This window comes from Panicum virgatum, chromosome 1N, assembly GCF_016808335.1.
Source record: "Panicum virgatum strain AP13 chromosome 1N, P.virgatum_v5, whole genome shotgun sequence".
Lineage (NCBI taxonomy): Eukaryota > Viridiplantae > Streptophyta > Magnoliopsida > Poales > Poaceae > Panicum > Panicum virgatum.
Genome location: NC_053145.1, coordinates 43,671,703 through 43,690,126, shown reverse-complemented (window position 1 = coordinate 43,690,126; position 18,424 = coordinate 43,671,703). Strand labels below are relative to the sequence as shown.

Genomic DNA, 18,424 nt, shown 5'->3' with positions numbered 1-18,424 from the left:
ACTATGGCCTTAGCATCTTTTCACTACACCGACGGGGTCTCAACCATTAACAACATCACAAGACCCCGCTCGTAAGCCTTATAATTGCAGTATGTAGTAGACATGTCAGATGCAGTATATAGTAGACATGTCAGATCCTATGATCTCGCGAGTGACAGGAAATCACCCGACTTTTACCGGTCCTAGTTAGCAGAGCATCTGGTCTAGTTTAACAACTAGTAATCAGTACATGGGTACCTAGAATCATGCAACTAAGGTTTCAATCAACTCCTGGAAACTTAAATGCACATATACATAATATACAACATAAATTGCATGTACTTGGAAATAATAGGTATTTAAATACACCAGGGCTTGCCTTATTGAGCATTGCTAGCTTTGAGCTCTTCCAAACTTTGGTCCGGGCCTTGGATTAATTCAGTTAGATTTACTCGTGCGTACTGGGATTTGTTTTCGTGCGCGGGCATCAGCTCGTAGGTTCCGTCAACAAGATGGGTAGCTTCTATATGAATGCAAAGACGTTATTTGTTACATTGCCACAATTCTAATTCTTCCCTTCACGATAAAGTTGCAGTCCATTGCATATGCACTTTAAGTGATGAACTTGTTTAACTCACTTTACTGGGCAATCGTTTATAGAGTAGTTCCTAAATCAACTTAACTTCATAAAGTGAGATGGGTGGGTTGTTTTGAATCTAAGTCAATATTCATGAGGATACTTGATAAATTCATTTCTTAAGCTAGGATCTGTTTCTGGTGCTGGAAATTTAATACAATGCTTGAAACTTAAGGATGAACTCGCAATAAAAATTTCAGCTAAAAACAGTAAAGAATCTAGGCATGAAAAAACTTAAACAGATTACTGTAATAACAAGATTGAATTACTCAGAGCAATGTGCAATAGTTCTTGTGTTCAAAATTTTACAAAGTGCTCTAAACATGCTAGACATCTTACTGTAAATTTATCAGAATTTTCCTATGCAAGTACCAGAAGCAAAAAGTTATACAAACTCAAGTCATATATAATAAGATTAAAATCTACAGAGACTTCTAAGGGATTTTTGAGTCTCAAAATTTTACTATAGCCTTTACTAACCACAAATATGCACCAGTAAAAATATCAACATTTTTCTCCTATAGAAACTTTATTCTTACATGTACTTAGATAAACACATGAAATAAATATTCATGCTAGTTTCTGTTAAGCAATAAATCTCAAAAATTTTGTGTAGCATCTACATACTCATAATACGATTCTGCGCAAGTTTCATGAGTAAAAACACAGTATATCATCTAGAGGAAAATAAACATTCTAGTTATAGGAATAACATGAGCTAAATGTATCTCTGGTTCTACCAAGAATCTAACTTCCATACTTTGTGTGCAGGTTTATCTACTCAAGAATAGATGCCCACTTGACCGGGCAAGGTGGGACGCCCCGCCCTGGCAGGCACCGGCGGCATAGGGCACGCCGTGAGGGAGAGAGATGAGAGGGGGATGCAGGGGAGGACCTATTGATAATTAGTGAAAACTCTAGGGGCCTTACTGTAAAATAAAATTTACTCAGATGGGTTGTAAATCACGAGGTGAATCTAATGAGCCTACTTAATCCATGATTTGCAATAGTGGTACTACAGTAATCGTTCGATAATTATGAATTAATCATGGATTAATTAGACTTTAGATTCATCTCGCGATATACAATTCATTCGTGCAAAGTCTTGCAGATAGATTTTATTTAGTATTTCGAAATAGTAAGATTCCATTTCAAAAAATTTACACTTGATCTAAACGCGACCTGAAATGAAAACTGGTTGATTCGTAGGAAAGCACTGGTTTCCCTACGATTCTGGAATTCTATTGTAGGGAAAAATATCTTCCCTACGGTGTTCAAAATTTTCCAAGGGAATGAAAAAGCCTGTAGAGAAATTGGGGAATTCTAGTAGTGAAATTCAGAAAAATACAAGCATCTATGCCAAGTCGAGAATTCAAACAAGAGTGACTAAATTCCACCACAAGAAATCTTACCAACTAGCTAAACTTAGTTCCCATGCATACCTATACCTTAGTGATAGCCTACCTTAGTTCACTCTGTACTATACAACTTGTGCCTGAAAAACTAACAAACACTTAACTGCAGAGGAAAGCTTAACATAGAAGAGGCCATGTTACCTTGAGGCCTGGTCACTGCTTTTCACTATACTGTTGCATCAACTCTGTAAGTGAATATTCAATTGGTAAGTTTACCTAAGCTGAATATTTATCAGATTCGTATTTTGTTCCACGTTATCAGTTGTTGCAGGAAGGCTTCAGAAAAAACAATCCGAAAGCAAATCAGAACAAACATTAACAAGAAATCACGAAAAAATATGCATAAGGTTTCCACATAGGTCTCAGAGCATTTAAGTTTTGCCGAAGCAGAAATAGTAACCAGATAGTCACTAAACAAAGAAATGGCACAACGCCAGCAGACCTTAAAACTTCCCACAATAACAGCAATGACACCAGACAAAACTTATGTGATAATGAAAAGACATCTAGGTATCGCAAAAGCGGCTGTGATAATGAAAAGACATCTAGGTATCGCAAAAGCAGCTGCAGGATAAACCACACGGCACATCATTTCTTCTTGGCAGCAGCCTTGGTCACCTTGGCGCCGGTTGGGTCCTTTTTCTCCACGCTCTTGATGACTCCAACAGCAACCGTTTGCCTCATGTCACGGACAGCGAAGCGACCAAGAGGAGGGTACTCAGAGAAGGTCTCCACCACCATGGGCTTTGTGGGAACCATCTTCACCATACCAGCATCACCGTTCTTGAGGAATTTGGGCTCCTTCTCTAGCTCCTTGCCAGACCGCCTGTCAATCTTGGTAATAAGCTCGGCAAACTTGACAGCAATGTGGGAGGTGTGGCAGTCCAGCACTGGGGCGTAACCATTGCCAATCTGCCCAGGGTGGTTCATGATGATGACCTGGGAGGTGAAGCTGGCAGCCTCCTTAGCAGGGTCATCCTTGGAGTTGGAGGCCACATACCCACGCTTCAGATCCTTCACAGCAACGTTCTTCACGTTGAAGCCAACATTGTCACCAGGAAGGGCCTCCTGGAGAGCCTCATGGTGCATCTCAACAGACTTCACCTCAGTAGTCAGGCCACTGGGACCGAAGGTAACAACCATACCAGGCTTGATGATACCAGTCTCAACACGGCCAACAGGCACAGTCCCAATACCACCAATCTTGTACACATCCTGAAGGGGGAGACGCAGAGGCTTGTCTGAAGGCCTCTTGGGCTCGTTGATCTGGTCAAGAGCCTCAAGCAGGGTTGGCCCCTTGTACCAGTCAAGGTTCGTGGACCTCTCAATCATGTTGTCACCCTCAAAACCAGAGATGGGGACGAAGGCAATCTTATCAGGGTTGTATCCCACCTTCTTCAGGTAGGAGGAGACTTCCTTCACGATCTCATCATAACGGGCCTTGGAGTACTTGGGAGTTGTAGCGTCCATCTATAAACAGAAAATAGCAAAGCCATAATTAGCTTAATGGAACCGATCTGCATGAACAGTAGGCAAACTGTACATACATAAAGGAGTGTCAACGCGATCCTATTACTAAATTTCAATACACTACGCAACAATGCAATCATGTGAATAAAGTCATGCACGCATTCTGTATGCATACCAAATATTCAACAGTACAAGTAACTTATAAACAAAATCATAGAAAAACAATCATGGACAGCAGAAGATAACCCTCAATTGCAAGTATACAGTTTATGCCAAGAGAACAATAACGACACCAATAAAATAACAGGCCAACTTAAATGGCATCTCAACATCAACAAGAAAATGCAAGGAGGCAGATAGAATGGACAAACACAAGAATAGTAGCAAATATAGAGCAAGTACAGACATACAAATGTTATGACAGCACATCAAACTTAAAGTAGCATAGCAAACATAGAGATTTCACCAGGTATAGGATAACATACAAAGGTAAAAGGAATACAGCATATGTACAAGGACACAAGGTATTAGCATATATACCTTGTTGCAGCAGCAGATCATCTGCTTCACTCCAAGAGTGAAAGCAAGGAGAGCATGCTCACGGGTCTGGCCATCCTTGGAGATACCAGCCTCAAAACCACCAGTGGTAGAGTCAATGATAAGGACAGCACAGTCAGCCTGGGAGGTACCCGTGATCATGTTCTTGATGAAGTCACGGTGACCAGGGGCGTCAATGACAGTGCAGTAGTACTTGGTGGTCTCGAACTTCCACAGGGCAATATCGATTGTGATACCCCTCTCACGCTCAGCCTTCAGCTTGTCAAGCACCCATGCGTACTTGAAGGACCGCTTGTTCATCTCAGCAGCTTCCTTCTCGAACCTCTCAATCACACGCTTGTCGATACCACCAAGCTTGTAGATCAGGTGGCCGGTGGTGGTCGACTTGCCAGAGTCGACGTGGCCAATGACCACGATGTTGATGTGGGACTTCTCTTTACCCATGGCTGCAGGTGAACCTTAAACCGCTGCATCCAATGAATCAATTGTTAGGAAAACGAATCAGAGCAAACGAGCGAGTAGTATATAAAAAGTAGATCCACAATTTTACAGGCCAAAACGGTAATACCCAAGTTGCAACTATAGTATATACATGAACTACAAAGCAGGATACACAGCAGCAGTCTCTCAAAAGTAAAGCAAATACAGCATCCTGAAGATCTAAACAACCGATCAACATGAAAAATTAACAGATCGACCTACAGGATCAAAGTTTTATGCACCATGGGGAGTTCCCCGATTTAATTACTGAAGCAACCAAATTACATCAGTTCAAAAGTTCTCCCACTCTCGCAGAGCAAGGAACTACTATCTAGTTTGAATATAACCGACGCCACAGAGGGGCCAGCAATTAAACCGAAAGTTGATAGCTGGAAAGGACCCGAACCAATTAACAGAACAACCTACGGGATCTATGTAACTAACCGTATCCAGATGAAACCACCCATGCGCATCAAATCCTCGAATCATGCGAACACAAAAAAGCTACAAACCGAACGGAATCGGAGATACTAGTATGAACAACCCAACCACTACCCGAAGGACAAATCGCTACAAGCAAGAGGAGGAGACGGAATACCTGAGGCGGCGACCGGAGGAGGCAGAGGGGCAGGTGACGGCGGGAGGAATGGGGAGGCTACTGGCGTGGGGGTTGAGGCCGCTAGGGTTCGGGGCATTATATAGAAGGGCGGCAGCGTCGGGATATGGGCCTTTAGTAACCAGGTCGGCAACATGGGCCTACGCTTTGGCCCAGAGAGCTCTCGGCCGTCTCCGCGCTCAGCGTCGCCAGAGAGTACACCGTCGCCCTTTTTTTTCCCCCGAATTTCTAACCATGTCTCGAGTAAAATTTGTTCTCGCGTCAATCAATTTTCAGACCAACAGGATGATGCCATCAAACTAGTCAGGGAAAATATGATTGAAAATGTGTAAATGTATTAATCAAATAAAGATAACGTTTGTCGCTTGGTGACGCTCATGGCCCAATGAGATCAGGTCTCATCCCCTTGCAGACCAATGGAGAATATAATTAGAAATTTGTATTAATAGTTCTCTTACATTATTGTTTCGTCCCTGATTATTGATCAGCTCATTTCTTACTCTTTGAACACCATAAGATGCTCCTGCGCTAATATTGCTAACCTAGCAAGTTTCAATTTTCACAATCGCATTAGTTTTCTCTATAACCGAACGGGAAGCACAATGCTATGCATAGTATACGTGTATCATAAGTATTGCGTACTATGCTACTAGGTTTATTATTACTAGAGGTCCCTTCAGGAGGGTTTTTACCGACTTTTGTTCACCTGTTTTACGAAAATTGAGACACTGTAGCATAAAGTTGTTTTGTAAGTTGGAGGAAAAATGAACTAAGTTGAATGAAGTTTTTTTTTTTGCTTAACCGCCTTCAGTTTGGTAGAGCCCTCCTAAACAACCCCTAGATATATGTGCGCAGTGGTCCTACATTAATGGCTGGTGCCGTTTGTGCATGGAATCCAGAACAACTAATATTTTGGATTGGATCAACCACAGCTAGCAGTGTTAAAAACCTTTAGCCAAAATAAACAAACAGTATACTGCTACAACAAAGTCACTTGAGATAAGAAAAACAAAATGATTTGAGGAAAATCAATTAATAATCAAATAATAACAAGGATAATAAGATCTTGTCGCTGCATTTCACATCGCACATACTGTTGTCTTCAAAACAAATGCATTTCATTAATTTTATATTAGCCAAAGAGATTACACCCTGGATGAAAATACAATAAATGAAAAGAGATTACGCTTCATATAAAATTTTGGCAAAGATTACTTGAAGACCAGTATTTCAAATGCAAAAAAATGAATTGGATGAATATATTACATCCTAACCATTTGGTTCGAATAATAGCAGCACATGAATCGGTAAAAAAATACAAAGAATTCAATTTTTCCCGGTCCATCTGAAAAGAAAACAAAAGGCAGACCCACAAAGTGCAGCTTTAATTTCATTGGGTCCAGAAACAACTCGTTTTACTTTCACAACGGCTAGGTTGTGATTTACCTTCCACCAATTCAGTCATTGCATCCTTCACATAAGGGGAAAAAATTCGTTACCAGTTTACCACATGGACACTGGCACACGCGTCGATCAACCATTTCTACCTCTTCCAACGCGCAGCCTTGGAGAAAAAAAGCTGACATGCTAATAACAGGGCCGAAGAAAATGGAACCGGATCAGCTGACGTTGGGGCTGCTGACATTGGGTCACTGCCAGCGGCCCCAGCGCTAGTGGGCCCCACATGCAGTGGCTCAAAGTCAGCCACCCCAACTGCAGCGGATCTCAATCCGAAGAAAATATGATGTGCTGATAGGCCCGATTGACAAACTCTAAACCAGAAATAAAACGACAACGAGGTTTAAAAATCGAGTGATGCACAAAACAAATTTTAGCCGAGTAATGGTCAGGAATTCTGATTCCATTTCCCCCTAAACAAAAGTTAGGAATTCCATTTCTTCAAAAAAAAAGTTAGGGATTCGATTTTTATCTTAATTTATTATTAAATATTGTCTCTTATGCTATGTAATCTCCTCTTTTACTTTGTTTTATTTCTTTATATTAGGTCACTTTCTTTGTCTCATATTAGTTCATTCGAAGAATTTATACCTTTTTGTATCTGCAAGGTATGTGTGAGGCGAAATGCAGTATTTGCCTATGCATAGATTTCATGTTTCTTTAAGGTCAAATTAATCTTGTAACATCTTTTTTTGTTAACGAGTCTTTTTTTCTTTTCCGTGTTCCATGTTTAGTTAATGTGGGGATGAATATAGATAATCACATACACACACTCACCCTATGAATAGGCATACATAACTCTACTTCTGTTTGAGCATATCCAAGAGACCAAGAGGCGGGAGTGGGGGATCATAAGATTGAACTCACCACGGAGAATGTCTCACTGTCAATGTGCATGTTGTACACTAGAAGAGTAGCTTCAATGATACCTTGAGTAAATCCAGAAAAATATGAGCACTCATGCTACCCATGCTAAGTCAAGGTCTCGACTCTGAACCCAAGTTGGCACATTCGACCAGAAGAAATCTAATCATCATGTCATGGCCCAAGTATATTTTCATATTATCCGTGGGGAAATGATAAATGCATTTGTTTAATAATTAGTTAAGAGATTGATTTGCACCAAATGAAACATGAGGGATGAATGCCACACTTTGCAATACTTTAGGGATGAAAAATACACTTTTTTTTCTTTGTATTTTTCTATAGAAAAACTTCTAGTTGGTAGATGATAGGTTTGTTGTCAGGTTATGGTCGGGTCTTTTTTCCGAGTGATTTGTGCCCAGTTTTCAGTCAATTACCCATGATTGATGACATCATGGTCTTTTTCCTCCATTGTTAGGGAGTCGTTCCCTTTTTCAGATGAAAACACAGTAGTCACTTGGTCCAGCCAAGTAGTTGGACACTTGCTGTGGCCACAACCGAGGACCATCGTTACAGTTAAGGCCTATAGCCGCCAAAAGTATCAGCAACTACATTGCAAACTACGGGTACATGAGAGCCAAAACACTAAGGAAATTAAAATCATCGTACATTAAGCTTTTAATCTCTCATATCAAAGAGCCTAGAGCTGATCTATCAAAACCTGGGTTAGCAAGAGATTTTGCTACTTACAAACATCAGTTTCCACAATGACCCGTCTCACCCCTAACCCTAACATCGTAGCAAACTCCAGGCCTTTCATACAGGCAATGGTTTTGGCATGTTTGGCAGATATATATCAGGAAATCAGCTGAACTGGGCCTTGCAGCTACAACATCACCTGAGTGATTTCTAATGACAAATTCCCGCCCAGATTTATGTAAACCCGGGATGTAAGCTGCATCACAGTTAATCTTGTATACATCTTCAGATGGTGGCCTGGCCTCCATTTTGGCTCGCAAGCTGAACAAGGTCTCGATTTTTCAGTGCTGCCTGTAGAAGATAGCGCTAGTTGTTCTGTTAGTTTACCGAGTCTTCTTGTAACCACCCGGCTCTCCTGCTCACATTCCTAAACTCTAGGATCGGCAGTTAGCCTTGAGATGTATATGTATCCGGCACCCATGGTGAATAGAAGCTTGAGCATCCTCTCACATACACTCTTACATGGTATCAGCTTTCTACGATCCCTTCTTCTCTTCCACTGCTCTCCTCACGTGTTCCTCATGGCAAGCTCCCACTCCTCCTCTGACACCACGGCCAACAGCGGCAATCTGTTCGCGCCCCTCTCCCCTGGTGCTCCACCACCGGCCGCGACCATTGCTCTCCTCAACATCCATGGCCACGTTCCTGTCACCCTCGACATGAACGTGGCCAATTTTCGTCAGCGGCGTACGTTCTTCGACCTCACCTTCAAGAAGTTCGCCCTCATGAGCCACATCGACGGCTCCCTCGACGCGATCCTCATGCGCCATGATCCGGAGTGGCTCCATATCGATGCGTGCATCGTGTCGTGGCTCTACTCCACGGTGGCCAAACCCATCATGGATCACGTCTACAAGCCACAGGCCAACGCCTACGTCGTCTGGACCTCCATCACCAACCTCTTCCTCGACAACAGTCTCCATCGCGCCGTGCTCGCCCAACAGGAGTTCCACAACCTGTACCAGGGCGACCTCAGCGTTGCGGAGTACTGCAGTCCAGTGAAGCAGCTCACCGACACCCTCCACGATGTTGGCGCCGCCGTCACCGAGCCGGCTCTGGTCATCAACACGTTGCGTGGCCTCAACCCCAAGTTCGGCCAGGCCATTGCCGTTCTAGGCGCCCAGAAGCCGCCCCCATCCTTCATTGAGACATTCTCCTATCTCCAGAAGGAGGAGACACGCATCGCGCACTCACTGAAGATGGAGGCGCAGACCGCCCTCCTTGCGGCTGGCACGACTCCTACCCCTGCCACGCCAACCTCGTCCACGCCGTCCTCTCCTCCTTCCAACAGTGGAAGCCAACGCCGCAAGAAGCGCAAGGCCAACAACAAGTCGCGTGCCTCCGGTTCGAGCTCTCAACCGGCGTCGCGCCCTCCGGCTACGGCAAGGCCGACTGCACCGCAGTGGACGTCCTCCTACAATCCATGGACCGGAGTTGTCCAGGCTTGGCCGCTCAACGCGTGGCGCCCCGGCGTTCCTGACGTTCTCAGCATGCGTCCAAGCTCTCCCCTGCCGCAGGCCCTGACGGCACTTGGTGCAGCACCAGCACCACCTGATGCCACCTCGCCACAAGTCCCACCGGGACTGTTCTCCGCGCTCCACGGCATGCCGACGAACCAGGCCCACGGCGGCGAATGGTTCCTGGACACGGGAGCCACGTCGCACATGGCCTCCTCCCCTGGTATTCTCTCCTCCTGCACTACACTTCCTGTTCCTCGTCATATTGTTGTCGGCAACGGCCAAACCTTCCCTGCTATAGGTTCTGGTTCCACTGCGATTGCCATAGCTGCTTCTCCCCTTCGCCTTACTAATGTTCTTATTGCTCCATATCTCATCAAGAACTTGACTTCTATTCGTGCTTTAACCCGTGATAACCTGGTTTCTGTTGAATTTGATCCATGGGGCTTCTCTATCAAGGATCTGCGCACCAGGATGGCTTTGCTCCGATGTGACTCCTCCGGTGAACTGTATCCCCTCCACGCCAGGCCCTCCACTACAAGCTCTGGCGCCCATCAGGCTCTCCTCACGGCTCCTGACATCGAGCTCTGGCATTCCCGGCTTGGTCATCTGGGCTGTGACTCTTTGCATCGCATTTTTCATTCTTTTGGTTACTCTTGCTCCAAGTCTGCATCCCATACTTGTCATGCTTGTTGCCTAGGAAAACATGTTCGGTTGCCTTTCTCTAAGTCCAATAATGTCTCTAGTTTTCCTTTCCAGCTTCTTGTAATAGAACCGCCTAAATGAAACCGGCTTAAGTGCGCCAACTATCATCTTAATACTTAATCAAGTCACTGCGCACTTAAAACGGTGTAATCCGGCAGCCTGTTGGGTTAAGGATCGAAAACACTGGAAGTCTCACCCGAAGGAGAGCACAGATGATTACAAGTAGACAGAAGTTTCTCAAATTTTAAATTACAAAACAGAGCTTAACAAAATGAGTTTATGTAATACATCTATTTAGTCGTGAGGACGTCACATCGAGCCCACCGATGTGAATTCTGATTAGCTTCAACCAGCAGCAGCTACCTGAAAACAGGATAACAACAAACCCTGAGTATGCTAATACTCAGCAAGACTTACCCGACTAGTGGTATATACTTAGCCGACTCCTAGACATGCAAAACTGTTTGGCTCTGGAGTTATTTTGCTGAAAAGCTACTAACAGTGAATCCTTACTTTCAGTATTTTAGCTCAAGGTTATTATACAAATACCAACTAGATTTGCACCAACATCTAGAGCACGCATGGTTGATCACATTATCTTTTCAGAGTACCACAACCAAACATTCTCAGTTCAACCTCATTCCACTTCTTTACTACGATGTGACGAAGTGACCAAGGTTCTCTTAACCGAGAGAGACGGCGAATCGATCCGATTTAACCTTGCAAGGTGGACCTAACACACACGTCACATATAGGCCCCGTCAGACCCTACGTGGCAACCCTTCACATATGCACACCAAATAGCCGAACTGCCCTGCGACCCGGGACTGCTAGCCCCACCGATACCAACGAAGGGTCAGCCATGAGTTTGTATACTAGCTCCACTGGTGAAGACAGTATCAAGTCCGCCTACCGGTGCACATATGGTACTGAGCTTACCGGTTTCGACTACCTCCTACTTCCGGTATGTGGTTAGTACTGTTCAAACATGGTGAGCACGACCAACAACGGTACGGTCCTCAATCGACACAGGCGGAGGCTCACTTTCCATTCATTCCATGTCCAGAACCAACTTTCTTCTCCGTCCGGTCTCCATTTTTCCTTTCTTTTCTCAATGGTTCATTCTCCAGTAACTTCTCATAAGTAACAAGACATATATCTCGCGAGTGACAGGAATCACTCGACTTCTACCGGGTCCCTAATTAGCAAAGCATTTCTAACGGTGCCTGCATACTAGTAGAAACTCATAGGTACCTAGGGAGAAACATGCATACTAGGGTTTCATTCAATTCCTAGAAAACTTAATGCACAATAATTAAATAATAACATTGAATACTGAAAATAGAGGTTATGCTCCGGGGCTTGACTGGGATTAACACTAAGTTAGTGTTAGTTAGATGATACTCGCTTGACGAGCACCCTCTTTCGATCATGCACATCGAGATCCATCCATCCATCTTCTGGATATGTCCACCAAACATCATCTTCGGGTTCGGCTCCGACTTTATCCTTTAGTTCCACGCGCCGTGCATCTAGCGTACCTAAATGAGATGCAACAATGCTGATGTATGAATGCATGGACGATGCATCAGAAAGGCAAGAAGACAGGCACAAGGGCATTGTTGCATGTGCATGAGCGTCCATAAGAATGAAGGCTAAATAAATCATACAACTTAACATGTTAAGATAGCAAGAAGGTGACCCTAAGCATACCTATGAATATATTAAAAAGCCAAGCCAAAAGCAACCATTCATTTAGTACGAGCTAATTAACTTAGCAACACAAAAGAAGTACGAGGGTTGTTATTGCTCACATCAATTATAGCCAAAGCAAGATCATATTGCCATCCATGTTATACAGTCGTCCGACTAATCGCGATTAGTCGACCTTATCGCTCCGCTGGCTTCGATAAGTGAAACGATTAGCTTTTGTCGATCAGATGTTTGATCGTCCGACTAATCGTCGCCTAATCGCGATTAGTCGTCCGACTAGCTACTTGGACGATCAGGCCAAAACCAAAAGATGTCCAGCAGACCAGCACTCCAGCCCGCCGCTTGTACTGGGCTCAATTAGGCCCATTAGCCATTAGGGTTAGGTTAACTATATAACTTGCACCATTAGCCATTAGCCATTAGGGTTAGGTTAACTATATAACTTGCACCATTAGCCATTAGCCATTAGCCATTAGTCATTAGCCTGTATTGTGTGGGACAAGAATATGGAGTTCTGGACAGTTCAAACATCAAATCTCACAAGTAAGTGTCACCAAACTGATTATCATTGTGGTGTTCCTGCTTGCTATATAGTATATAAGTACATATACATGTACATATATGTCGTGGGATATATAGGACGACTATAGCGATGACTAGGACCGACTAGGGTCGACTAATCGACCTGATCGACGACTAGTCGCGACTAGTCGCCTTATCGGTGCCATGGCGACTAGGTTCGACTAGACGACTGTATAACATTGATTGCCATACACCAAAACAATCAGAAACAACAAGCATAGGACTGCATGTTAACCTAATTGGATTAACCCCCAGATATATTACAAGTGATAAGATAACTCAGTTTAAATACTTTAACATCACAAGAACATACGTATGCTTGCTTACTGCTAGATTCTCATTAATCTGTGATATAATAGAACCTATATATATTAATTATAAATGGTGTTGCAAACACACAGCCTGGAGCTGAGATTTTTATGTGTGGTAGATGTTATCAAAACATGGCTATTTTACAAAGATTACATTTTCAGATTTTATAACTTAATTATTGCAACCAAAACAAGTTTTAAATTGCAATTAAGCTTGTGAGAGCTAGATAAATCTATAGATCACTATTTTCTGTAAACATATTGACAATTAAGTGTTTATAAGACATAAAAGCATTATACAGGGGCAGTTGAAAGATATTTTGTATTTTTACATATTCTATTATTATAAGCTATCAACTACGCATCAACAAGTTAAATGAATAACTTGGTCATACTGCAATCAATGAATTTGAAATTTTTACCACAGCTCAAACATCATATGAATAGCCTACCACAAAATTTTCATAGCAATTGGAGCAGTACAACTAAAGATATAAAGTGCACTAGATCTGAAACATACTAGTACCACTAACACGCATCACTACATAGCTAGTTTGTACTGTTCTTCTCCTTCCACCAGTCGCAAGAAGACAGAGAGCGGATTGGAATAGACCTGCTGCTGTTGACTGCAGATGGATATGCTGCCGTGCTGGAGAGGAGCACTAGCACATGGAGGAGGCGAGGAGCCACCGTGCTGGAGCATCTTGTGCTGCGGCGATCGGAGAGGGGCGCATGGCGGCGCTAGCGGCTGTGCGGCGGCAGCGCGCTTGCCACTGCCGGTGAGGACGCAGCAAGGGGCATGGGACTGCAGGTGCTTACGCAGGACATGGGCTCGGGTTCCGGGGTGTAGAAAGGAAGCAAAGGGGCACGGCCACGCGAGCTTGGGCTCGGCAGCCATGGCAGCTCCGGCCGCGGCGGTGAGGCCGCGTTCCCGGCGGCACAGCGAGCAAAACGGCCAGGGGAGGGGCTGGAGAGGTCGAGGGTGGTGCGGTGCTGCTCACCGGGTGCTCGATTTGGGCGGAGGAAAACCGGAAGGAGGGGATCGACGGTGGGGGCGGAGCTTCGGTGAGGCTCCAATGGTGGGCGGCACAGGGGAGCCGATTCCGGCAGAGGAAGAGGTCGGCCGGCCTCGAGGAGGGGCCGTAGAGAATGAAGGCGACTCGGTGGAGCTCACCTGGGGCTTGAATCGAGCGGAGGAGGTCCGTCGGGAGGAGCTCGGCGTGCGGGGCGGCGGTCCGGCGGAGGGGCAGGGCGACCGGTGGTGGCGGGGTCTGATTTGGCCGGAAAATGGTTCAAACGGGTTAGGAGAGGATTGGCGAAGCTGCGGGGCAAGGGTAGGAGGCTTGGGGCGTGCCGAATCGGGGCGGGAGGGTGAGGGGTGGCCGGAGTGACGCCGGCGGCGGCTCTGCTCGGTTCGGCTCCGCCCAAGCTCGAGAAGGACGAAAAGGAAATGGGGAAAGAACAGTTAGGGCTCGCGCTCGGATAAGGATAGGGCCCAACGGAGGCCGAGGTTCGCCGGCGCAACGCGTTGAGTCGCCGGCGCGATGACGCGTGGGGACGGTGGCGAGCAGGCACTTGCCGTGCGTCGCGTGACCATGGGTGGCGGAAGGGACCAGGTGAAACACAGGGAGAAGAAAAAAAATAGTTCAACAAAACTCAGCTCGATTTTGACCGTCCAAAACTCAAAACTTCACATTGAAACTTGAATTTTTACCAAAATAAAAGTTGTAGAGGAAGAAAAAGTCTACAACTTTGATATTGGGCACAACTTGATTTGAGTCATGAATTAGGGAGAAAAACGTGATCAAAACTAGCTAAGGTAGAATACACTATGCAAACTTAATTAGCGCTAATGACAAGCTTAGGCCCATGATTAGCGAGTTAAGTATAAAATTAACACCGGGGTGTTACACTTCTGCATTGTGATGTTTGGACAAGTCCAGTTTTCAGTAATTCAGGCTACAAGTTTTATCTTGTGATTTTGGATGACTACTCCCACTACACTTGGACTTTTCCTTTGCTTCATAAATCAGATGTTCTACCCACGCTGATCTCGTTTAATGCCTTCGTTCACACACAATTCAGCCTCCCCATTCAGTGTTTTCAGACTGACAATGGCCGGGAGTTCGATAATTCTGCGTCTCGCGCTTTCTTTGCCACACATGGCATTGCCCTGCGCCTGACTTGCCCCTATACGTCTCAGCAGAATGGTCGTGCTAAACATGTGCTCCGAACCATCAACGATAGCGTGCGCACTTTGCTTTTCCATGCCTCCGTGCCTGCAACGTTCTAGCCCGACGCTCTCGCGACTGCCACCTATCTGCTGAACCGGCGACCATGTCGCCCTCGCCAGCACCTCACCCCCTTCGAGATCCAGTTCGGTTCTTCGTCTGACTATGCACAGCTTAGCGTGTTCGGCTGCTTATGCTACCCGAACACCGCCTCGACTGCCGCCCAAAAGCTCGCACCGCGCTCCGTCGCATGTGTGTTCCTCGGATACCCGGCTGATCAGAAGGGATACAAGTGCTATGATCCGGTCTCTTGGCACGTACTAATCTCCCGTCACGTCTATTTCGACGAGACGGTGTTTCCCTTTCAAGTGCCCATGACATCGCCATTGACTCCACCATCCGTGCCTTCGCTGGTGCATTCGCCGATCGTGGTGACCGCGCCCACGTGTCGTGCGCCCCGCACGGCGCGTTCTCCGTGTGTTCCTACACTATGAATGGACTCGCCGCCACCGGCGCCCGACATTGGCACTAGCCACCCCGCACCCACGCCACGTGCGGCTCCCGATGCGCCCGAGTCTTCTGCGGATCCGTCTTCATCGCCACGGTACGACAACACATCCTCACCCACGGGTCCAGACCCGGATGCTGTCACGCCTGGGTCGAACATCCCAGCGCACGACGTCATGCCTGGTTCGACCCCGGACTCGCGCTCTACACCTGAGCCAGTACAGCATCGCCACCCGATGGTCACCCGTGCATGTGACGGCATCCACGTTCCCAACACGAAGTACGCCCACGACGCCATCGCTGCACCGCCTGCTCCTCCAACATCCGTTCGAGCTGCCCTCCGTGACCCCGATTGGCTTGCCGCCAAGCGGGACGAGTACGATGCCCTGATCTCCAACGGCACGTGGACGTTGGTTCCTCGCCCTCCCGGTGCCAATGTCATCACGGGCAAATAGCTCATCCCAACGGGTCTCTGGAGCGTCGGAAAGCCCGCTGGGTCGTCCGCGGGTTCACTCAACGCGCCGGGGTGGACTTTCACCAAACTTTCTCCCCGGTGGTGAAGCCTGCTTCGATTCGCACTGTCCTTTATCTGGCGGCCTCTCGGCAGTGGCTAGTCCATCAGCTCGACGTGAAGAACACGTTCTTGCACGACGAGCTGGCGGAGCTCGTCTGCTGCCACCAGCCCGCCGGCTTCGTCGATGGTGATCATCCCGACTACATCTGCCAGCGCGTCAAGTCCCTGTATGGCCTCAAGCAGGCGTCCCGTGCCTGGTTTCAGTGCCTTGGCACATGACTACGCGAGATTGGCTTCACGGCGACTGGCTCGGACTCGTCATTGTTTGTCTACAAGCATGCGGGTGATCTTGTCTATCTCCTCGTGTATGTGGACGACATCATCATCATAGCGTCCTCCGATGACTTGCTTCGACGCATCATCCAGCAGCTGCCGCATTCCTTTGCCCTCAAGGATCTTGGGCCACTACGGTTCTTCCTCGGCGTGCAAGTGAAACGCGACACCTCGGGCTTCTTCTTGACCCAGGCGCAGTGCACTGAGGAAATTCTCGAGCGTGCCGGCATGTCCAATTGCAAGCCAGTATCCACTCCAGTGGATACGAAGCCGAAGGTCTCCGTCAAAGATGGTGTTCCTGCCTCTGATGCTACGTTCTACCGTACCATCGCGGGTGTGTTGCAATACTTGACACTCACGCGTCCTGACACAGCATACGCTGTGAATCAGGTGTGTTTGTACATGCACGCACCCTGCGATGCACACTGGAACCTTATCAAGCGGATTCTATGTTATCTACGCGGCTCGATCAATGACGGCATCCACATCTAGGCTTCATCTTCGTGCAGCCTCACTGCCTACTCGGACGCCGACTGGGCGGGCTGCCCGGACACCAGGCGATCGACGTCGGGCTACTGCGTGTACCTGGGAGATTCACTGGTCTCGTGGTCGTCCAAGAGACAAACCACCGTGTCCAGGTCGAGCGCCGAAGCCGAATATAGGGTTGTGGCAAACGCCGCAGCCGAATGCTGCTGGCTGCGCAATCTACTGTGGGAGCTTCATGTCCTCATCGACAAGGTAACAGTGATCTACTGTGGTAACATCTCGGCCGTGTACCTATCTGGGAATCCAGTTCATCACCGGTGCACAAAACATGTGGAGCTGGACATTCATTTTGTGAGGGAAAAGGTTCAACTTGGGCACATGCGAGTTCTACAAGTGCCGTTGCGACGCCAGTTCGTGGACATCATGACCAAGGGGCTCCCGACGCCGCTCTTCCAAGAGTTCAAGTCCAGTCTGTGCCTCATGCCACATGAAGCTTCGACTGAGGGGGGGGGGGGTGTAGAAGACCAGTTCTCTACAACGGATAGCGCTAGTTGTTCTGTTAGTTTACCGAGTCTTCCTGTAACCACCCGTCTCTCCTGCTCACGTTCCTAAACTCTAGGATCGGCAGTTAGCCTTGAGATGTATATGTATCCGGCACCCATGGTGAATAGAAGCTTGAGCATCCTCTCACATACACTCTTACACTGCCTGCATCCCTCCATGCCTGCAAATGTAAAAGAACATCACTGATTATTTGTTGCGCACACTTTTTCCTTTCTCCCGCATTAACTTTCTTACGTGCAGCCCACCAACACCACATTAAAAAGAATAATTTTGCTTCAACACTCATTACCAAAACTCCATATATGTTCCAACTTCCAACGCAGCCTTAGAAGAGGTTTCTGTTATAAGCTTAATTCTTCTTTCTTCCATATTTAGCAGCCTTCAACATTGTCATGCCTCTTTACATTTAAAGAAAAGATGTCCAGAATCTTCACCAAACCTCCAGCAAATTGGGCATCCAGTATCGATTTTCACTCCTTGTCTAGCAATGTTTATATTGACCTGCAAATAATTATGAGCCATGTGCCAAACAAACATTTTAGGGTGCGTTTGGTTGGGATGCGACTTTTGAAAAAGCTACTTAGGGCAGTGACTTTTTGAAAAGCTGTTGTAGAATGTTGTGTGCAAGCTCGTTTGTTTAAGTAGTTGTGGCTTTAGCTAGGTAAAACTTCTTTCACTTACGAGCGGATCCCACACATCACATATCATAGAGACAAATTGTTTCTTCTTACTCTCTCTCACCTCATCTTTTTTGTCTCTCTCACCCAGGCTGGCCGTGCCGTGCC

The 18,424-nt window shown here is 46.4% G+C and overlaps 1 protein-coding gene across 1 annotated transcript; it reads right to left on the bottom strand.

The window, feature by feature from the left end:
* Positions 1–2,346: 2,346 nt before the first annotated feature.
* On the bottom strand, positions 2,347–5,258 carry LOC120655972 (elongation factor 1-alpha-like). The gene is made up of 3 exons (XM_039933962.1): positions 5,138–5,258; positions 4,042–4,526; positions 2,347–3,501 (listed from the first exon to the last, which is right to left on the bottom strand). Exons 2-3 carry the CDS (start codon positions 4,501–4,503, stop codon positions 2,620–2,622), a joined length of 1,344 nt encoding a protein of 447 aa, XP_039789896.1. The 5' UTR covers positions 4,504–4,526; positions 5,138–5,258; the 3' UTR covers positions 2,347–2,619.
* Positions 5,259–18,424: the final 13,166 nt, after the last annotated feature.